The 23,160-nt window shown below is 48.1% G+C and overlaps 1 protein-coding gene across 1 annotated transcript in view; it reads right to left on the minus strand.

The window, feature by feature from the left end:
* Positions 1-5,068: 5,068 nt before the first annotated feature.
* Positions 5,069-23,160, minus strand: part of Ercc5 (ERCC excision repair 5, endonuclease) — a 33,956-nt gene continuing 15,864 nt past the window's right edge. The window contains exons 6-15 of the mRNA XM_004663364.2: positions 21,579-21,722; positions 18,138-18,345; positions 16,830-17,852; positions 14,353-14,564; positions 13,324-13,443; positions 12,980-13,193; positions 11,879-12,023; positions 8,338-8,538; positions 7,473-7,557; positions 5,069-5,724 (exon numbers count right to left, since the gene is read on the minus strand). Coding sequence (XP_004663421.2) covers positions 5,158-5,724; positions 7,473-7,557; positions 8,338-8,538; positions 11,879-12,023; positions 12,980-13,193; positions 13,324-13,443; positions 14,353-14,564; positions 16,830-17,852; positions 18,138-18,345; positions 21,579-21,722 — 2,919 coding nt within the window. The 3' untranslated portion in view covers positions 5,069-5,157. The remainder of the gene's footprint in view (positions 5,725-7,472; positions 7,558-8,337; positions 8,539-11,878; positions 12,024-12,979; positions 13,194-13,323; positions 13,444-14,352; positions 14,565-16,829; positions 17,853-18,137; positions 18,346-21,578; positions 21,723-23,160) is intronic.

The raw sequence follows: 23,160 nt of genomic DNA on the forward strand, positions 1-23,160 counted from the left end.
CAAGACCTGCCACCAGGCCTCAGGCATCATGACCGATTGTTCCTCCTCAGACTATGAGCCAAAATGAATGCTTCCTCTGTAAGTTGTTTCTTTCTGCTATTTTCCCACAGCAAGAGGAAATGTTACCTAATACCCTGATGTAGTCAAAGAGAACACACAAGCCCCCTACAGAGCTTTGGGCAACCTCGCACAACTGGGAATGGAAAGGAATAATGCTTAGTGGTTAAGGCATTTGCCTGTGAATCCTAAGGATCCTGGTTCAGTTCTCCAGGACCCACGTTAGCCAGATGCACAAAGGGGAGCACGCGTCTGGAGTTCGTTTGCAGAGGCTGGAAGCCCTGGTGCGCCCATTCTCTCTCTCTCCCTCTATCTGTCTTTCTCTCTGTGTCTGTCGCTCTCAAATAAATAAATGAAAAATTAAAAAAAAAAAAGCTGGGCGTGGTGGTGCACACCTTTAATCCCAGCACTTGGAAGGCAGAGGTAGGAGGATCACCTTGAGTTCAAGGGCACCCTTGAGACTACATAGTGAATACCAGGTCAGCCTGGTCTACAGCGAGACCCTACCTTGAAAAAAAAAATAATAATAGCCAGGCATGGTGGCGCATGCCTTTAATCCTAGCCCTCGGGAGGTACAGGTAGGAGGATCGCCATGAGTTCGAGGCCATCCTGAGACTACATAGTGAATTCCAGTTCAGCCTGAGCTAGAGTGAGGCCCTACCTGAAAAACGAAAAAGAAGAAGAAGAAAGGAATAGTGCTTGGAGGTGGTGAGCATCCTGCAATGGTCAGAATTTACCAATTAAGCTGTTTAGAGAAAAAGAGTCATTTTGCAAGCCGAAAGTGGGGGATAAAAATAGATAAAGTTTAACAGGCACACTACAGGCTTCCAGTTGACACAATTAAAAGTTTTCTAGGGTGCTGGAGAGATGGTTTAGCGGTTAAGCGCTTGCCTGTGAAGCCTAAGGACCCCGGTTCGAGGCTTGATTCCCCAGGTTCCACGTTAGCTAGATGCACAAGGGGGCATACGCGTCTGGAGTTCGTTTGCAGAGGCTGGAAGCCCTGGCGTGCCCATTCTCTCTCTCTTCCTCTATCTGTCTTTCTCTCTGTGTCTGTTGCTCTCAAATAAATAAATAAATAAATGAAAATAAAAGTTTTCTAGGAATTCCAGACATGGTGGTGCATGTCTTTAGTCCCAGCACTCGGGAGGCAGAGGTAGAAGGATCACTGTGAGTTTAACGCCAGCCTGAAACTCGAATTCCAGACAAGCCTGAGCTAGAGCGAGACTCTACCTTGAAAAACAAAACGTTTTCTAGGAATGAAGGGAGAGCAGAAGTGAAGTCTTACCATGACTGCACATCAGACTTGAATCACAGAATGAAGTGACCTATCCCCTGTTGCCTGTCCCACCTTCTAGAACCTTCTGAGAGAACTACTCCAGTTTTTCACACAGAATGGCCAGCATTCAAAATTCACCATGCACCCAAAGACATAAGCAATTAAATCACACATGACTCAGATATTGGAAATGTTTGACAGACTTCAAAGTAACCGTGTTTAAAATGATCCAAAAAAAAAAAAAGGAAAATTAGCCATCAAGGTGGTAAAGAATTGAATATATAGGTGTAACAGCAAATGGAGAGGAAAAAAAAAATAAAGATTAATGAGCTGAAAGGTACCTTTATGGATGAAGGCCATCATCCCAACTAAACTCTTGGTAGGCCACCTGGCTTTGAAAAGTGACAAGTTGGCTTGTCATTGTTTTAAGTCTCTTTCCCTGAATTTTGAACCAGAAATTGCATGTGTGCATTTGGTAAAATCTGTTAGTGTCTCTAAACCTGTGTTTTCCTTTGTAATTATCCTTTGCTCACATGGTTATGAGAAGAAAAAAAAAAAAAAAAAAGCAAAAGAGGTAGAACTATCAAAGTGCTGTTTCCTACCATGTTTCTTCTTCTGAGTACCCACCTTTCTTTCTAGGCACACAAACCAGGTAAATATTACAAGTTAGAGCGCATCTAAATGTGGCCTGGCATCCAGTTCAGGTCAACAAAATGGAAAAGTGGTTTATTTAGTCACCCTTAATATAAGGCATTCTGCCTTTACAGACGTTAGTGGTAACCAGGATAGAACAGTATACCAAGGCAGGAAGGACTCTAGGTGATATGAACCTGGGGCTCTGAATACCTTCACAAGCTCAGCCTGGCCCAAGTGTCGAGTACAAGAAAAATGACGTTGCAACTTAAGACCACGGCACATGAGCAATCTATTAGTGAATCAGCCTTTAGAGAAACTATGTATGGTGGTCACCATCCAAAATTACACATATACCTGTTTGTGCAAACACAGTGAAAAACAAATATGAATTTTCTACGCAGGGCAATAAAACTTCAATTTCTGACAAAATTATCACTATCTATCCATAAGTATATATGCATAGAGACTGCCCCCCGCCAATTGTCAGTCACTTTAAAAATGTGATTAACATTGAGCCGGGCGTGGTGGCGCCCGCCTTTAATCCCAGCACTTGGGAGGCAGAGGTAGGTGGATCACCATGAGTTCGAGGCCACCCTGAGACTACATAGTGAATTCCAGGTCAGCCTGGGCTAGAGTGAGACCCTACCTCGAAAAACCAAAAAAAAAAAAAAAAAAAATGTGATTAACATTAAAAAGACAATGTTGCCCTCCCTGGGTACCCAAAATGTTTGCTGTCAAGTGCCTCCAGAGAAAATAAGCGTTAAGAAAAGATTTGAGGTGCTGGGAAGATGGTTCAATGGTTAAAAGTGCTTGATCCACAAGCCTGTCTACCAGACTTCAGACCCCAGCCCCTACAGAAAGGAGGGTGCAGAAGCAGTGTGTGCACCTGGAATACCAATGTGCCTTCAGCAGCAGGAGGTGCAGTCAAGGGAATGCTGAAGGCCACAGGGCCACATGCTCTTCCCTTCCCAGTGGCAAAACAAGAGCTCCTACCTTACACCAGGCGAAAGGAGAGAACCAACACTCCAGGTTTGCCCTTTGACCTCCACACATGCAATGTGGCACACACATGCCCGTGGCGTGGTGGTTTGAGTCAGGTGTCCCCCATAAACACATGTGTTCTGAAGGCTAGGTCCCCAGTTGATGGTGATTTTGGAATCAGAACCTCCTGGGGGAGGTTTGTTGTTGGGGACAGGCTTACGGGTGTTACAGCCAGCTTCCCCTTGCCAGTGTCTGGCACACTCTACTCTCCCGGTGCTGTTGTCCCCCCAGTGTTGGCCAGGAAATGATACCTACCCTCTGCCCATGCCATTGTTGTCCCCTGCCATCAAGGAGCTTCCCCTTAAGTCTGTAAATCAAAATAAACCCTTTCCTCCCACAAGATGCTCTTCATGGGATGCCTTCCTTCTGCCAACAACTAAAAGCTAACTACAACATACACACACACACACATACACACACACCATCATCATCATCATCATCATCATCACCTACATACATACATACAAATTTTTAAAAACAAAATAAAGGATGTGAGATTTTCCTGTGGATGTTATTGTTGACTTGAGGAGGATACTAGAAGCCCAAGGAGAGATCCTTGAACCTGGGAATAAATAATGAGCGAGGTGGCCACTGCTGTTCAAGTGTTTGAGAAGTTTGCTAAAAGGTAAGGATGAGAACCAGGCATGGTGGCGCACGCCTTTAATCCCAGTGCTCAGGAGGCAGAGGCAGGAGAATTGCTGTGAGTTTGAGGCCACTCTGAGACTACACAGTGAATTCCAGGTCAGCCTGGGGTAGAGTGAGACCCTACCTCAGAAAAAGAAGCTAAAATATTGATATGAGCAATACTAGAGGTACTCACTGTTCTTCTCTGCGTACACACACACAGGTTGTACACGTGTGTGCACACACACACAAGAAAGTGTAAATGTGAGTCTAAATAGTCATGCAAAGGCACTTGAAAGGCATCAACCTTCCCTTGTAGTATCCTTTGATGAGGATTTTTTAAACTATATTTTAAAATATAGTTTATTTATTTATTTGAAAGAGAAAGGGGTAGAGAATGAGAGAGAGAGAAGAATGGGCGCGCCAGGGCCTCCAGCCACTGCAAGTGAACTCCAGACAGCGTGCGCCCCCTTGTGCATCTGGCTAACGTGGGTCCTGGAGAATCAAACCGGGATCCTTTGGCTTTGCAGGAAGACACCTTAACTGCTAAGCCACCCCTCCAAGCCCATATTCTCTGGTGAGGGATCTTGATTTTACAGCCAAAGGAGAACCAGGGGAGACAGGAGCTGAGATGGCAGGTGACAGCTGCGTGGGGCACACTGATGCCGAAGGCCTCCGCCCTGCACGATCTAACCGCCTCCTGCTGCTTCTGGATCCTAAGCAGCCAGTAGCTCAGGACTCCCACAGGCCTTGGTGGGAGCAGCTGGAACAGACATCATTGACCCCCCAAGTCGACTGGGCTCAGCTACAGGCCTGGGCCCCAAATCTACTGAGCAGGAGCCAGAGGTTCCCACAGTGCATGCTCACAGGTAGCATGAGGCTCCCACTTAGGTTTCTTGCTTATTTGCTAAAACCTCAGCAAACATTTTCTTCCGTGTTCTCCAGGTGTGAGGGACCTCCTGCTGCCTTTGCAGTGGAGCCTGGGGAAATGGCAACTGTGGGGAGCAAACCTTGACTGGTTGGTGGAACTGCCACTTCTGTAGAATGAAAAGCCGGGGTACCTTTCCTCTTGGTCCAGTCTGAGTCACAGGGAGTATGATCAATATAAGCCCTTTTTCCTCTTTGTAATGTGGTCAGAGAGCGTCAGATATTGTAACATAACACAGGCAGTGTTATACATACAAGCAAGCGCTGGATGAGGTAGAAAACAAAAGAAAAGAAAAATGTGGTAACTGAAACACTGTCAAGTTTAGCATGGGTCTTTAAAGCAGCTGGGTGTGGGGCACGCCTTTAATCTCCATGCCGGAGAGGCAGAGGTGGAAGGATCGCAGCGGGTGTCCCACCAGCCTGGGACGGGAGAGTGAGTCCCAGGTCAGCCCAGGCTGGGGTGGGACCCTACCCTGAAATGAAGCACACACATACACATTCAAAGCATGGGCTGTCCATAGAGATTTAATGTTAGGTCCTCAGTACAAATTCATCACAGAGAGTTGTCCTTCCAAGTACAAGATCCACGTTTTCAATCAGGCCTTCCTTTTCCTTCCCCTCCAGCTTCTCAGCTTCCCTGATTTCCTCCCAAACACAGGCCTAGCGGTCACCTTTGCCTCCTCCTCGTCCTCATCCTCGTCACTGGAGCTACTCACGGCGACGCCACCTCCCTTCCCGGGGACATCCCTCAGCAAGTGGAGGCCGGGCAACTCTGAGGAGGTGGCTTGGGACCCCTGGGCTCCCTGTGCGTGCTCCACACATACAGAAGACACCCCAGGCGACTCGGGGAGGCAGGAGTCCCCGAGAAACCCACCACTCTTGTCCTCTCGGGCAGCACCCGCGAGCTTTTTCTGTTTAGGCGATGATGCCTCTCCGCAGCTCTTCCTTGGGCGTCTCCTGCGGGTCGTCCCCTTAGCCTCGCCCAGGGTCTCGGAGTCTTCCTCCATGAGCGCAGAGGCTGCCTCCACCTCCCTGGCCGCCTCTGCCCTTTCTTTCCTCAGCATGCACGTCACCGCTCGGTTCAGCCTCCGGCTCTTGATGTGTTTGGCATCGGCTTTCTCCCATTGGGCCAATCTAAAGAACGAATCAATCCGCAGCTGCGTCTACAAAGGACACGGTAATACATCGGATGAGTGAGGAGCGTCTACACAGTCGGCAAGCTCAACCTTGGTCCCTCGCCATACGTCACTACACGAGCCCACTTCCTCCCAAAAGCTGGCTCTTGCTCAGTGAGCTGCAGACAAGTTCAGTAATGTCACTGTCACGCTCAACACAGCACTTGTCCCAACCCTTCTGACACACTCAGAGAGCAGTTAATATGTTTAAATCGGCTTCTGTCAATCCTTTTTTGAGAAAATACCTTTCTTTATTATCCTTGAGTGTGTGTGTGTGTGCGTGCACAGCGTGCATGTGGTGCATTGTATTGGGTGGAGGTCACAGCTGAAAACCCCACATGTGGGTCCTTGCCTTCACCCTTGCTGGAGGCGAATCTCTCGTTCTTTCTCTCGAGCCGGCACACCAGCATCTAGGATCCTCTCGTCTCCACCTCCCATCTCCCCACAGGAGGGCTGGGCTTACGTCCCCTCATACTGCACCTGGCTTTTACAGGGGTTGGGGGGTCGGAACCCTGACACTCGCACTTGCAGAGCAAGTGTTTCACTCACTGAGCCCCATCCCCCGCCCAAAAGGACACTCGCAGAACACAGCTGCATACGGGCAGTGTTTCAGGCACACCGATCACATCACTATTTCTATAAAAGCCTGAAAACTAGAAGCCCAACAAGTAAACAAAACCAAATTACATCTCCTTAATGAAATGTACCCTGGCCCTCTGAAGCTATAAAAACCATCCAACACCCAGAAAAAGAAAAAAAAAAAAAAAAAAAAAAAAAAGCTTTACTACTATGTAAGGAGGAAAGGGTATATTCTTTCTGTAAAGACACACTGATATAGGGCAACAGATTATACGGGCAAATAGAAAACAGTGTAAGTATTAGCAACTGTGCTTGACCAGTGAGACAACAGTTCTTCACTTTTCTAACTTTCTGATTTTGTAGAAGGAACTTAGTTTAAGACCTGCGATGAAAATATATTATGACACATTTTATCTGAAATTAAGGAATAACAGCTCATTAGGAAATATTTTCATTCTCAGTTAGTTTATAGTGTTTCCAGTAGGAAAAAAAAAAGTGATCAGACAGAAAAAAGAAACTCTTGGAAATATTTATTTTTTCAATCACCAGTTTTCCAAAATTAGCCAAATTTAATGGGAATTGATTTATTTATCTTAAAAGATATGGCTTCATTTCTGCGGACTGGTTTTTCTGTATGTCATGGCTCATGGATTATTTCTGAGAGGGGAGAACGCCTGTCTGATATGAGCAAAATACAAGCAAGACATAGTTACTGTCAATGCCTAACTGATACAAAAGACAGTTTTCCTCCTCACAAGACTCTGCTGGTGATATCTTACAATGACTGAGCCTCCGCCCTTAGAGATCAGGTCACAAATCGTAGATCAAAGTGTTCGTATTTGAAGAAACTTTAAAGACAACTCCAAAGGAATAACATATTCACTACTCAGTCAGAAACACCTTGCTATAAGAGCAGTTATGAGACTGAAGTTTTTTCAAAATCTGAATAAGTCAGAAAGGACACCAGTGAAGAGCTTTAATAATGACACTAGAAAATGAATAGAGTCCAATTTTCCCTTTTGTTTTTTGTTTGTTTACCCTGCTCCTTAGTATATCATTTCAAAATATACGTCGTGTGCCTCACTGGCTTTAGGAGCGGCCAGGCGTCACCCTACTGACTTCTCCTCACTGCAGATGCGGCAGAGCTACCATGATACCTGCTGGACGTTCAGCTGCTTCAATACAGGAAACAGGGACTCGTCCGTCCTCGAGCTGTTCCAGCCGAAGTATCTCTGACAGAACCTGCAGGCAGTTAAGACTTATAGACGCTTCCAAGCAGATTTACGGGAAAGATAAATAAAAAGGTTCAGGAACCAACCCTTAATTCCCCTCCCTGAATCATCAAAGATTACGCTACTTATAGAGATTAAAGTGGTCAAATAAAAGGCTGACAAAGCAATTCACTCCAACACCATCATCTTGCAGAATGTTCTGGTCAATTTCTTCGGACAGAAAAACACTTAACTCTTCCTTCTAAGACATCAAAGACTACTAACTTCAAAAACAGCTAACTTAGAGTAAAAGCAAGTTGCAAATATCTATACATTTCTTTTCTTTCTCTCTTTCCTTCTCTCTCTCTTTCTTTCTAATTTTCTTTTTCAGGGTAGGGTCTTACTCCAGCCCAGGCTGACCTAGAACTCTCAGCAATCCTCCTACCTCTGCCTCCTGAGTGCTGGGATTAGAGGCATGCGCCACCACGCCCGGCCTATACATTTTTTGAGAGAAAAAGTGAACTCTCCTTGGTTAATCTTATTGTAACCATTTAAACATGTTTTCCAAATGCTTACTTAAACATGCATAATGAAAAATCAATAATAAAGGGAGATGAAGCATCTTTCTCATCTTTCTTTCTCAGTCGTTCAGAGCAAGGGGAGCTTGGGCAGTGGTGGTGCATATGAACACACCACTGCTTGTTTCAAAGTAAGCTCCCCATTAGAGGTAAGGAGGAAGGGCTATGTATGGAGTATGAGGGCAAAACGACCCAGCTTCCCATTCCACTGAGTCTTAAGAAATCAAGGATACTCTCTGATCTTCTCGAGATCGGGCTTCCCCCACAGAAACGATCCCTTGGAGTCGTCCACCACGGGCCTGAGGTAAGCGTCCGCAACTGCCGGGTTGGGAAAGCCGGGTGCGAGCTGCAGCTCTCGTAACTTCCTCTTCACTTTGGTGTCGTGAGGGTTGGGGGCCGTCCTCCTGTGCTGCTGAGCTTCGTGCCACCACTCTCTGCAGAGCGGAAGAGGCGCTTACTTGCGAAGCAGTGAAACGCTGCAGTTCGGGCCCTGGGGAGAAGGAGCTCTGACGCCAGCACACCATCCAGTGGCTAGATACTGATTTCGCCAGCACTACTAGTCACAAGGTACAGAGATGATAAACACCTGCTGAATGTAAACTATGAGCTGGGAACCGTGTTCCACAGTTTATTTGTCCAATAACTATATAAGCAGAGTCTTATCATTGGCCTCGCCTCGCAGAAGAGGAAAGTGAACTCACAAGATGGACCTGCCTGAGACTTCACAGAACTAGTTCAGTGTCCACAGACCTCCTACAGAGCCCCGCTCACAATTACAGTAGCAGGAAGTCACAACTCCAGGTCTGTCAGCAGGGAAATGTAAGTCACCGTTCTGCACTACTCATCTCTAATCAGATGCAATGAAGACAATGTAAAAATGCCAAGAATATGGTAATTTCTTAAAACACACACAAAGTACAATGCCAATAGATAGGACATGTACAGAACAAGAAAGGAAGTAAACAAATATTTTTAATAGTAAATAAGAGCAAAGCCAGGCATGGTGGAGCACACACACCTTTAATCCCAGCACTCTGGGGGCAGAGGTAGGAGGATTGCCATGAGTTCGAGGCCACCCTGAGACTCTGTAGTGAATTCCAGGTCAGCCTGGGCTAGAGCAAAACCCTACCTCAAAAAACCAAAATCATAATAATAAATAAATAATAGCAAAAACTACTACTTGCTTGCATGCTATTTGTTTGCTTCTCTATACCTCACCCAATTTTCAACTTTTTCCACCATAACGAAAACTTATTGTAGCAGGTTAAAGAAAGCCACACAGTTGTTGACATTCCTCCCATCAAGAACGGGGGTCAACTGGGCTCTGTGACTTGGGTACAAGACAGGAAGTGGTGGTGTGCTCCCCCTCAGATTCGAGCCTTCCTACTCTCGGTCCCTGGAAGCATTTGCTCTTGGAAGCAGCCACCATGTTGGGAGGGAGCCTGAGCCCATGCAGTGGTCCAGAGAAGACAAAAGCCAGCTCACCATTCTTCTGTCCGGTCTCCCAACACAAGGCACCTCCTGGCTAAGGTGAGGAAGGGGGAGGACATTGTGCGGACCTTTGAGCCCAGGTCAGCTATTTACTTCCAAATCCTGACCAAATTTTAGATTAAGAACCAAAATCAGAGACTGCTGCTAATCAAAGCCACTGAGGCTTGAGGTCATTTGCAGTACCCCCAACAGAAAATCAGGTGGAAATGCATGCCATTAGGACAAATGCACATAAAAACTGAAACCCTAAATACGCTCCTCACCAACCGAGGCCCTCAATGGATCCTGAAACAACGCCTAGGTCCCGGTTCAGCTCTTCACACACTAGCAGTACTAGAACTAATTCAGAGGTTGTGGCCTGAGCGCCCTCTACGTCGCCGGTGCAGCAGTGCCACCTAGTGTTGGAAAGACTACCTGCAGGCCTCCTCAGTATCAGAATGCAAAGAGAAAAAGTACCTTTCTTCATCTTTTTTTTTTTTTGGTTTTTCGAGGTAGGGTCTCACCAGTTCAGGTTGACCTAGAATTCACTATGGAGTCTCAGGCTGGCCTCGAACTCATGGTGATCCTCCTACCTCTGCCTCCCGAGGGCTGGGGTCAAAGGCGTGCGCCACCACGCCCAGCTCTTCACCATTTTTACAGCCCTGTTTCCAACAGGGCACTAGGATTACCCATGACCCGCCTCCAGTACTTGAGACTTTTCACATGTGAAACAGACATCATTACTTCCAGCTTGGACAGCTGGCAAAACACGACGTAAGATCAAGCCCCGAGCCCCACTGCTCATGACAGCAGAGGCCGGCGGGCACCCATGGCGATGAAGGAAGGCTGGTGGTCATCACACAGCTGAGCCACAGGGCAGTGCGACAAGGCGACACTGAGCGCGGATGACCCCAGGAGAGGGCCCAGGGGAGGAGCTGCAGCCGCTCCAGCCCAGGTGGGGGAGGACTAGGGCGGTCTTCTTTTCCTCTCAAGTGAGCCTAGTACTGCTGGAGGAAGCTCCCTGGTCTTAAATGCTGGCGGCCGGCGCAGAGTCAAGGCTCTTAGAAAGTCAGACCAAGGCAGGCGGCTGAGCTCGGGCTGCGGCCAGAGGGAGCCCGGCCAGCAGGAGAGTGAAAATAAAACCACATGTTGGGTTGCTCTGGCTTCTTGCACCCTGCTGTGTTTTCTTATTTTTATTTATTTATTTTAGATAGAGCAATCAGACCAGCACACATGTTTGTGTGTGTGCATCATAATGTGAATATAACTGTAGGCTTTTCTGAGTACTTGTAATTTTATAAACCAAACTGTCAGGTGTACTCTTTATCAATCCATATCTTACAGTTTTTCGACTATGTATTATTTCATTTGTGTGTAAGAAAGCCATCTGTGGTTTTCTATGTATATAAATATTTCTGGTTTTTCATTTACTTATTTATTTTTAAAAAGGCAATCAAGGGAAAACCTTAAGAAGGAATTATTTGGGGCAGGGGGGATGGCTCAGTGGTTAAAGGCACTTGCTTGCAAACCCTGCTGTCCCAGGTTCAATTCCTCAGACACCCACGTAAGACAGCAATAAGAGATCCTAGTGCACCCAAACACACACACAGACACACACATACACACAGAGAGAGTGAGTACAAATAAATAAAAACTTAAAAAGGAAAGAACTACTTTCAGAGACACACTGCTAACATCTCCGGGCCTGCAACGTCGAAGAGCTGAGCTTCCAGGTCGGCGTAGCTCATTCACGGACAACAGGCAGAACGCGGAATCCCCGGCCTTCTATTTCCATACTCTTTCCTGACTGACTTCCTTCAGAACCCCAAAAACACAGAAGCCCAACTCCATCTGCTTTTCCTTCAAGACGACAGGGAGACTGGGGACATGGACGGCACTCCACCCACCCCAAGGCCAGCAGGACACCTGACACACGCCAGCTGCTCTGTGAGCACGCGGGCGGAAGGAATGGAAACTCACTCCCTCATGAGAGCTGCACCCTCGGGTGATGATAGCCCCAGCACCCCTAAAGGAAATGAACGCTTAATCTCATCAGAACTACAGAAACCGCAGCCTCAATGCACAGCACCCTGTGACGGCTCATGATATGTGACCTGAGAAGTACTTCCAGCAGGACCCAGTGACCCTCACCTGCAGCCCAACTACTTGGGAGGCTGAGGCGGGGGATCACAAGTTCACTGATGGACAATATGGGCTAACCTCAGCAGAGAAGAACACAATTCTGTTTGCTAATTTGAATATTTTTATATATACCTAAATGACAGAAATGAAGAAAGAACTCACGAGAATTTCAGGAGCGGCTCCAGGCCGCGTCCTGGGAACTCATTGAGAATCTCCATGGCTGTAACGCAACCTACGGTTGGGATGCCTTCTGTGTAATCACTGCCCAGCAAATAGGCCAGATTTATTAATTTGCTCCGGTCCAATCCTGTAAGAATAACAATTGCTAGTTTTAATACTTTTTCATAAAAAAATACGTAACATTTAGAAGCTTTATGTATCTGAACATATGTAAATCCTCTCTACATTCTGACCACCTAATCACCTATCCAGCCCTGCTCTGTGTGAGCCACAGGCCACACATTCAACTATCACCGGAGGATGTCCACCTGAGTGTCTTAGTGGCCATCTCAAACTGAGCGCGTCCCAAAGGACCCCTCCTTGCCGTGCACTCAGAGCTCTGCACAAGGGCTCAGGACACCGCCCACACGCAGTCCACCCACCGCCGCGCTTGCGCTCTTCCTCCGCCTCGCTCCCCACAGCCTGCATTGGAGCAGCTCCTGCCACCAGGCCTTCAAAACACTCGTTGCCCAACACCTATTTACGGCATTGGTTTACTACTTCTGGGAGAAAACATTTCAAAATAATAACTGGCCCAGAGGAGTCACTCAGCGAGCACTTGCCACGTGGACGGATGAGTGCCCGGTCAACACCCGCAGCACCCACACAGGGCGGAGCAGCCGCGGCTCCGCTCGCTTCCTGGAGCGAGTGGAGCGAGGAGCTGAACATACCAGGGTTTTGGTGTCTTAAGTCTAATTTTTTAAATCCCGTTCTTTGAGACTGGGGAGATAGATCGGCACCTCAAGGCACTTGCCTACAACTTGCTCACAAAGCCTGCTGACCCAGGTTTAATTCCCTAGCCATCCATGCAAAGCTGGATGCAAAACAGCGCTTGCCTCTGGTGTTTGTTTGCACTGGTAAGACACACATACACACATACTTGCAAGTAAATAAATAAAATTTAAAATCCTATTCCTCTATATGTGATGAGTTATATGAAACCTGGTAAAACCAAATATTTACACTTATACCTCAAATTACCTCCTTAGGAATGTAACATTGTGCGGGCAAATTTCAGAAAGTCATTACACTGTGAAGTCTTACCTAGTTGGTTGTGAAAGTCCACATATTGGTAATACTCTACAAACTTGTTTTTACTGAAAAAGTTCTTATAGACATGCCGGGCTCCAAACAGCCAGATATCGCTGTCGTCGGTGATGGTTCCAGAAGTCTGGTCAGTGAGGTCCAGGACAGCGCACTGCGCCTCCGCCTCCATGGGGGCCTCGATGTAGGGAATGCCAAAGAGACGCAGCAGCTCCTGAGGTGCGACATGTGACCTCAGGGACACGCACTCTGGGCCCTGACCACAGGGGACACAGCACTCCCCCCCACTCACCCGGGGGAGTGTGGAGAAGGCAGCAAGGGCGACCCCAGCTGAAGTCACCTACCTGGCTCTCCAGGAACATCTGTCCCGTTACAGTGGCGGCGACCCGCTCCTGCTGCTGTTTTTGAGTTTTCAGTGAGTTCTGTTCTGCTAGAAGGTTGCTCTCCAGGGCCTCAAGCTCCTCCTATCAATAAGTTCTCATTTTGAGGGCAATTCACTAATGATTCAATGATTCGTTATTAAAAGCCTACATTTCATCTGGCTGAAATTACTAACAAGCTTTTGTCCTCTTTACAAAGTATTTCACTGAATTTCTGAGCAAGACTCTTTAATACCTCCCATCCCCTCACTAAATCATACGGAAATTGGGAGCCATCAGTAACAAGAGGATGCCCCACAACAGTGAGTAAACAACCATCCAGCAAGTATTTAAAACTCAAGGGGGCGTGTGGCTATAGCTACCTACACAAGACCTGCATTACAGGAGGGGAAAAGGATGACAGCAAAATAGAGGAGAGACTATTGGAAAGAAGGCAGGGTGGACGGAGGAAGTTATGATCATGGTATACTGTCTGTGTGTACGGAAGTTGCCAATTAAAAGCTGGGTGTGGTGGCTCATGCTTAAAGGCCCCCTACTTCGGAGACAGAGGTAGGAAGATCACTGTAAATTCGAGTTTGGGGTCAGCTTGGAACTATATAGTGAATTCCAGGTCAGCCTGGGCTAGAGAGAGAGACCCTTCTTTGAACCACCCCCCACCAAAAGAAAATTTAAAAGCGAAAAAAGAAAAACAAGAGATTGGGGAGATGGCTCAGTCAGAGGAGCACTTGCCACAGCGTTAAGACCTCAGTGTGGACCTCCAGCACCCACGTGACTTCCAGGTGGGTACAAAGGCCAGCCTGCAGATCCAGCACGTGGGAAGCAGATCTGGCATCACTGAAGCAAGCTGGCCAGCAGGGTTAGCTGAATCAGCGAGCTCTGGGTTCCAGAGAGAGACCCTGCCTCAGGATATAACACACGCACACATGCACACACACAAAGCTACTGAGCTTGGCTTCCTCCGCAATGTGTTCACACAAGATGTTGCATTTTTACCAAATTAATATCTTGCCATTCACTGAGCGAGCCCTCTGCATCATCGTGTTCGCTTCCTTTGTGCACGTCCGTGTCCACAGGCTCACTTCCGGAGCTGCCCAGTAGGAGGCGCTCCGAGTCCACAGAGCCTTCCTCCTCCTCTTCGCCTTCAGAGGGAGGCCTGGAGCCTTCCTCACCATCGCTGGCCAGGCTCTGCACTTCAATGAAACTTCCTGCACCAAAACAATGATGTCATTTCCTCCACACAGCTGCGTGTGCACGTGTAAGCACATCTGTGCCTACAGAGAGCTGGCGGGCAGCCTATGCAGTCTACGATCACAGCAAAGTCTGCCTCAGAAAAGCCTGTGACATCCTGGCCAGAAAGCACAAAATGCTCAGAATGCAATGAGGAACGTACAAGAGCCCCAGGAGCCGCCCGAGGAGCCCTGGCAGGCCAGCGCTGGGCAGTCTGAGCAACACTGTGTCTCATGACGGTGCTGGGCTGTACCTGAGGGAAACACAAACCCCGGAGCCCATGCTGACAGCAGTAATGATAATGTGATAATAATGAGGCCGAGGAGAGAAGGGAAGGGCCTTCCTTTTAAAGGATGCCAAATAATAAATTCTTAAGAAGGATGGAGCAGGAAAACCATTTGGCCACCATCACAGCAGCCGCCTGTTCGGATGCGCGCCATCCAGGAACGCACAACTCGGGAGTGGGAGCTGGCTCAGGGGCACCTCTTCCTGAAACACTGGCTGGCAGAGATCAGGAGTTCAAGGTTAGCCGCAGCTGCATTCCAAGTTTGAGGCCAGCGTGGACTACGTGAGACCCTGTCGCCAACACATACAAAATACTTGGCAGTCTGACAGGCACCAGGACCAGGACACAAATACTGTGGGAGTGTGTATGCTGATTCTCATCACTTTAAGAGTCACTAAGTCACTCAACACTGAGTCGCTGCGCTCAGAAGGAAATACGCATGCATGCATGCACAGATACACATGTATGTGTGAACATGACTTCATGATCTGAAAGTCCTCTTTTAAATATCTTCTATTTCCAAGCAGAGAGAGAGAGAGAATGGATGTTCCAGGGTCTCCAGTCATTGCAAATGCACTCCAGATGTATGCAGCACTTTGTACACCCGGCTTTACATGGGTACTGGGGAATCGAGCCCAGGTTATTAGGCTCTGCAGGCAACTGCCTTAACCACTGAGCTATCTCTCCAGCCCCATATTGTATGCAGTTCTAAAAACAACCCGTCTTAGCAGGTAGATCGTCTTATTTTTACAAACAAGACGTGAGGCTGGTGTTGACTTGCCTGAGTTCACCCTAACAATGGTGCCACTGTGGTGGGAAGGTTCCTAGCTGGAGGCTTCTGCTCTAAAAGGATCCCCACCCCAAGGGCCCCAGAAAGTCTCTGCAGACCCACAGAAACCAAGCAGAGCATCTCCCAGACTCCATCTCTGTGCGGGACAGGGGGACAAGAGAACTTTCCCCCATTCTGCAAATGTGTGAGCAATGGCTCTGAAGTCAAATAAACTTGAGTGAGCAGGCAGCTCACAAATACGGAATCTGCAGACATGAGGACCTGGTGTGTGTGCACAAGACAGTACAGAAACAGAGATGCTATGCACGGGGGAAAGTATGTGGTAAGAAACAGGGAGAGAATTAAACAAATGTGGCAAAACAAGAAATCAGTGCTCTGTGGTTTTCTTTCAAGCTTTTAAAGCATGCATCATTTCAAAGTAGAAAGTTAAAAAAAAAAAAAAGCTAATGGGGGCTGGAAGGATTGCTCAGTGGTTAAGGCATTTGCCTGCAAAGGCAAAGGACCCAGGTTCAAGTCCCCAGGACCCACATAAGCCAGATGCACAAGGTGGGGCATTAATCTGGAGTTCATATGTAGCAGCTAGAGGCCCAGGTACGCACCCATTCTCTCCCTCCCTCACACTCACTCTGTTTTTCTCTCAAATAAATAAATAAATAGGCTGGAGAGATGGCTTAGAGGTTCAGGCGTTTGCTTGCAAAGCCAAAGGTCTCGGTTCAATTCTCCAGGACCCAAGTAAGCCAGATGCACAAAGTAGCACATGCATCTGGAGTTCATTTGCAGTGGCTGGAGGCCCTAGGATGCCCATTCTCTCTCTGTCCCTCTTTCTCTGTCTGTCTGTCTGTCTCTCTCTCTCACACTTCCTCTTTCTGTGCCTCAAATAAATTAATAAATAAAATTTTTTAAAATCCTTTAACTTAAAAATAAAAGCTATGGGAAAATCAGATTTTCCTTCTCCAAGCAGGGCAGTCCCTCCATTTAAAGACGACAGACAGCCCTGGCAAGCAGGAAGAGTGGCATCCCAATCCTGGCTGTGTCCCCAAGGTCATTTTCCTTTCTCCCCAGCTCCTTTTCACTGTAGAGTGGAAGGGTGCAGGGCGTGGTCAGGGTCCCTACAGCTGTGGCCTCCTCCTCCTCCCGTTCCTTCCCTGCGGAGCGCCTGGCACCTACCATCAGACTCGCTGTCTGCAGACTGCGTCTCCATTGGCTCCAAGGACCGTGGGGCTGGAATCAACTGCTCGGGCGTCTCCAGCTCCTGGGTGGATTTTAAGGGATGGCCATGTTCTTCAGCCTTGGACGATGCATTTTCTAGGTCACCCATTGCCTCTGGAGGGACTTGAGCTGCACACCTCTCCTGCCCAGCAGGGTTTTGCCCACCATCTGACTCGTCAGCACTGGCAGGAGGCGAGGAGTCCCTTTGGGTCGCGGGTGCGCGGCGGTCACTCGGGAGCTCGAGCTCTCTGGCGCGTGGCTCCCTCCCCGGCGCAGAGCTTGCGCTTGTTGGAGGTTCTGGTGTAGGTCCCCTTCCTCTGGGGGGGCCGGGGGCATCGCTGCAAGGAAGCTCGGTGCACTCGCAAGCAAGGCCTTCCCTGTCCTCACCCGCAGCCGCCCGGCTTGTCGGCGAGGCTTCGCGGGCCACAAGCACGGGGGACCCTTGTTCCTTTGGACCATCGGATGCGCCACGGCGAGGAGCAGCAGCTCGGGGAGAAGAGGCCGGGTCCAGCTGTGCTTGTCCTCCCGTGCTGGCCACACGCTCGGCCGAAGGGGGACGGGCGAGGAGCAGCGCTCCCCCACCGGCCACGGCGGCCCCTCCGCCCAGAGCCTGCTCGGGGCCGTTTCCGGAGGGCATTCCCACGGCCGGCCCCGCGCACTCGCTCGCGGCCTCGTCGCCTCCCATCAGCGCTCGCTGGATAGCCGCCAGGGTCCGCGGAGAGACGGAGCCTGCGTCTGGGGGGGGCCCTGGGGTCCCCTCCCCGGACTGGCCCCCAGCCCCGCCCTGCGGCTCGTCGTCGGAGCTGCTGCCCAGCATGGCCTCCTGCATGGCCAGTAAGGTCCTTGGAGAAGGCGGCGCGGCCCCGGGCTCCTGCTGGGGTTTCCCTGGGTCACTGGGAGCCTTCGAAGACGAGGGGTGCGCTTTGCTGGAAGAAGGAAGAGACTCCGAGGCCACTTCGGAAGCTGTCCTAGCTTGAATACCTTAGAGAAATTACAGCATTTCTCACTACACAGCGCGACAGAGTATTTCTAGGAAGATGAACAAGGGAATACTGTTCCCACGAATAAAGTTATACTTTTTATTCAATCAGCAACTAAGAGCTAATTCAGATTCATTAGGGGCACTGCAGTATCAATCCGCTAACCACTGATACAACTGTTAACACACTTGTAGGACTCCAATGACATTACCCAGGAGTGGTCAAGACTCAAGAGCCACAGCACACCCAGGCTTTCAGGTGTCCAAGAAACAATGGTGCCACATGCCTTTTATCAAGATGTAGTGTGATGTGTCTTCTGAGACCACTCTCCGTGACTCCACCTCCTTCAAAAAGCCCCCTTCTTCCTCGAGCTGCCTCCGGAGCTGCCCTGAGCTCAGCTGGTTCATCTCCTTCTGCACGTTCTCTATGTGCTGGTTCAGATAGTTTTTCTTCAGCAAGCCTTGCAGCTGGTACTGCGAGAAGTCGTTAGACTCCTAAAGGTGACAGAAACGCAATTACTGCTTGATATCAACAGAGGTTATATCCCAAAAGGAATTGATTCACACTATGAAAACAGGGGTAGTTTCAGATTATAAAAAAAAAAAAGTTAAAAACTAGGAAAAAAACTATAACTCTCTTTTGTTGGGGGGGGGGGCGGGTAAAACAGGGTCTTGCTATACAGCCTAGGCTAACCTGGAATTCACTATGTAGATCACACTAACCTCAAACTCCCCTTGCCTCTACTTCTTGAGTACACACACACACACACACACACACACAGACAGACAGACAGACAGACAGACAGATAGATAGATAGATAGATAGATATAGATATATATATACATTACACTCAGAGTTATAACTGCCTTTTAAAAAAACTAAAACAGCAAGGGCGTGGTGGTATGTGTATTTAATTCCAGTACTTGGGAGGTAGAGGTCAGAGGAGTGCTATGATTTCGAGGCTAGCTTGAGACTACATAGTGAATTCCAGATAAGCCTGAGGTAGAGTGAGACCCTACCTTGGGGGAAAAAAAAAAAAAGAATTAAACAAAAAAAGAAAATCATAAGGGCTGTTTTTATTTAATCCCTTATTAAAAAAAAAAATGTCCTGCCGAGCATGGTGGTGCACTCCTTTAATCCCAGCACTCGGGAGGCAGAGGTAGGAGGATCCCTGTGAGTCTGAGGCCACCCTGAGACTACAGAATGAATTACAGGTCAGCCTGAGCTAGAGTGAGACCCTACCTCAAAAAAAAGAAAAAAATAAATGTCCTGGCCTAGAAAGGTGGCTTAGCAGTTAAGGTACTTGCCTGCAAAGCCAAAGGACCCAGGTTCCATTCCCCAGGACCCACATAAGCCAGATGCACAAGGTGGCGCATGTGTCTGGAGTTTGTTTGCACTGGCTGGAGGCCCTGGCGCACCCATTCTCTCTCCTCCTCCCCCCCCCAAATAAATAAAACTTTAAAAATTGAAAACGTTTAACAACAATGTCCTGAGCACGCTCCATGACAGCAATGACAGGCGACAGCAGCCCATCACAGAAGAGTGTCTAAAGTGACGGTGGGCAAGGTGTCTGTCAGTGTCCGTGGCCCACTGCGCACAGAGACAGCCAACCACAGTGACCACAGTGACTGGCTTGTTTGGGTTTTTTCCGAGGTGGGGTCTCCCTCTAGCCCAGGCTGACCTGGAAATCATTCTGTACTCTCAGGGTGGCCTCAAACTTATGGCGATCCTCCTACCTCTGCCTCCCAAGTGCTGGGATTAAAGGCGTGTGCCACCTCACCTGGCAATCACAGTTATTGGTAATAGTGCTTGTAAAGCCTTTTCCATCAAGGGCCTTTTCCTAGGCATTCTTATAGATAAGCTACCTTGATTTCTTCTCATAGTCTATGAGTCTCCTCATCATCTCCATTCCCATGGATGAGGACATTGAAACCCTGTCACCAGAATCCCATGGGAGCTCTGGGGAGGCTGACTTACAATGATCCAGTCTGTTACTATCTTCGCCATTCCAGTTTCCACTATGAGCATATTATCTCATCAATATCACATGTGCATAATGGAGGGGCCACACAAAGGCTCATCCTGCATCCTGGCTGACCAAACTTCTCTGTCAACCTACAGATAAGGTAAGCTGCTATTCCCGCACTACCCAACAGACTACCAGTCATAAAGGCTATGGTTCCAAGAAGGGAATAAAGAAAACAATCTTGTCTTTCTTATCTTACTTTCTAATGTCTTATCTTCTGAATGAGAATAAAGAGAACTAAAGAAAAGTATTAAGGACTGTCTTTCTCCCCTCCTTCCCACTCCACTAAAATCCTATTTTCTTCAGGAATACCCAGAGATTCTTCACACTCATGAAATAAGATACCTGAAAGATAGATCAAGGCTGAGTTTTTCCCCTGAAATAAAAATAAATTTACTACTTATACTCAAAGACCCAAGAATTCAAAACTATCATTTCTGAAAGCCAGGCATGGTGGTGCCTGCCTTTAATCCCAGCACTTGAGAGGCAGAAGTAGGAGGATTGCCATGAGTTTGAGGCCACCCTGAGACTACAAAGTGAATTCCATCCAGGTGAGCCTAGACTAGAGTGAAAAAAAAAAAAACTATCATTTCTGTTATCATAAGGCTATCATTAAGATAACCTTCACGTTATCACAGGAAAAAAGGGAGAGATGGAGAAAGAAAGATAATCACCCTTTTCCAGATTTCTGGAGTTAATCTAGGAAAAAAACTACATCAATTTATTAAGAATGATGCTGCAGGGCTGGAGAGATGACCCAATGGTTAGAGGCTGTTTTCAAAGCATGGCAGCCTGAGTTCAATTCCCCAGCACCCTGCCCCAACATGCCCATGAACCTATTCTCTCTCTCTAAAATAAGTGAATAAAATATTTTTTTTAAAAAAAGGTGATGCCACACAACATATCTTCTGCCTTGGAGAGGTAAGAGGACTATGTTAGAAGTAACATGTGGAGCAGAAGACAGTGAGCAGCTGGTGGTGGCCATATGGACCAAGGAGCTCATGGTGGTAGGAATCAAGTAATTAATGGTGGAATTACCCGAAAACAGCAACAACACACCACACACATGCCACCCCTGCTCAGCCCGTGACTCCGGAGCCCTCAGGGAGGCATCACACCGAAGAGACATTATTCCCACCGGGCACAGTGAACGAGAGGGGCAGACAGCAGCAGCCTCTTCAGAGCTGCAGCAGAGGAAAACACTCCTGGAACTTCAAGCCAGAGTATGCTCGCTACTGTCATTAGATTCCGCATCACTAGATCAAGATCAGTGGTGAGAGAGGAAGTCTATCATGGTTTCAAATAACTTTGAAGGACGAGCCTAAGAACCAGGTCATGAGGTGCACGCTGGGCGCTGGCTGCATGACAGACACTGAGCCACCTGCTGAGGATGCCAGGGTGCTTGGGCAGGCACGTTGTGGTGCCGAGAATGAGAAAACAACATCACAGGGTGCTGAGAACATAGAGGAGGGGAGGAGCCTGGTCTTGGGTGGATAAGTCCAGAAGACTTCTTTGAGTAACTGTTTACAAGTCCAAGTGTGCAAAGAAATGATGCTTCACAGGTCCCAAGAAGCACCAACGCTATTTACTGGAAACTGAGACGCTGCCTAGGTCCTGCCTCTCAGCTGCCCCGTCTTTCTAATGAGATTCTGCTGGGCAGTTTGATTCCATCTGGCCACCGTACGTCACCAGATGCTGTACCTCTGGCATGGCTTCGAACATCGTCCTCCGCCGCTTGGTAAACTCTTTCATGTCGGTTAAGATCTCGTGCTTTATCTCGGGGGGCAGGCTGCTGAAGTCCTCCGACTCGATGTCAATGGCGTGAGGATTATGGAAGAATTCCTCCTGTCAGGAGTCAAATGGGACACCGTGGCCTTCACATTCTGTGCACTCAGATCTACTCATCATTACCAACGTTTACCGTTCCTAGCATGAACACACCTGTACACATCCTACACGAGCCTGAACCAGCAGCAGGCCACCTGCAGCAGGCCACAGGAAACAAGCAGATCTTCCTTCCACTCCCAAGAAAAGTCTTTACCAGGCACCCCTCAGGCATCAGGCCCTGCGCACCAGGACATGGATGCCCCAGTGGCCATGTAAGCTAAGCATGAAAAATAGTGAAGAGATGGCACAAGCTTGGCACACTTGCCTGCAGAAGCCTGAGGCCCAGGTTTGATTCCTCAGCACACACGTAAAGTCAGACGCACAAGGTAGTGCATGCATCTGGGATTAATTTGCAGTGGCAAGAACCCCTGGTGAGCTTGCTCATGTATGTTCTCTCTGTCTGTCTCCCCTCCCCTTGCAAATAAACCAATTTTTAAACAGAATAGAGATTTGGGAATCAAAGAACTTTTTATCTGCTATAACAAGAAATGTGAGACAACAAAATGTTCATTTTTTTTAAATGTGTGCAAGAACCAGGTGTGGTGGTCCATGATTGCAAGGCCAGCACTCAGGAGGCTGAGATAGAAGGATCACTGTGAGTTCAAGACCAATAGTAAATTCTAGGTCAGCCTGGGCTAGAGAAAGACCCTACTTTTTGAAAAACAAAACAAAACAAAAAAAGATAACTAAGGGCTAGGGAGCTCAGCTGCAAACTGCATGTCTTCTAAGCATGGGGGCCAGAGTTTGGATCCCCAGAACCACAGGAAAGAAAAGGTCAGGCATGGGGGTACATGCCCGCAATCCCGGTGTCAGGGAGTCAGAGACAAATGGGTTCCTGGGGCCTGCTCGCAAGCCAGTCTGACCTCCTTGGAGAGCTCCAAGCCAGTGAGGAAACCCTGTCTCAAAACGGACAACACCTTGGAGTGTCCTCCAGGCTCCACAAGCACATGTACACGTGCACACACAACCAGAACACACACACAGTAGTACATAACCACAAACACGTGTAACACATGTATATTTGGTACATGTACACACATCAAATCCATACATATTGGCATTTAACCAAATGGGGCGACAGTCTAAAGTAAATCAAAACATCACTTCAGATTATTTACAAATATGGAGGCGTGAACTTTTCCTCTTGTACTTTCTCTCACAGAACTGAGGACTGAACCTAGGACACTGCACAGGTAAGGCAAGCACACACCACCAAGCTACACCCCAGCCTTGGGACAGCCGTTTTCCTGCAGTCTGCATAAGTATGCATTACGATTTACATCTTGAATGGTGAATGCTTGTTTCTAGAGGAAACTGGCTTGTTGTGAATATACACATGTGCATAATGACAAATGCACAAAAAGATGGATGAGCAAGGGGCTGGAGAGATGGCTTA

Source organism: Jaculus jaculus, chromosome 3 (genome assembly GCF_020740685.1).
Source record: "Jaculus jaculus isolate mJacJac1 chromosome 3, mJacJac1.mat.Y.cur, whole genome shotgun sequence".
Lineage (NCBI taxonomy): Eukaryota > Metazoa > Chordata > Mammalia > Rodentia > Dipodidae > Jaculus > Jaculus jaculus.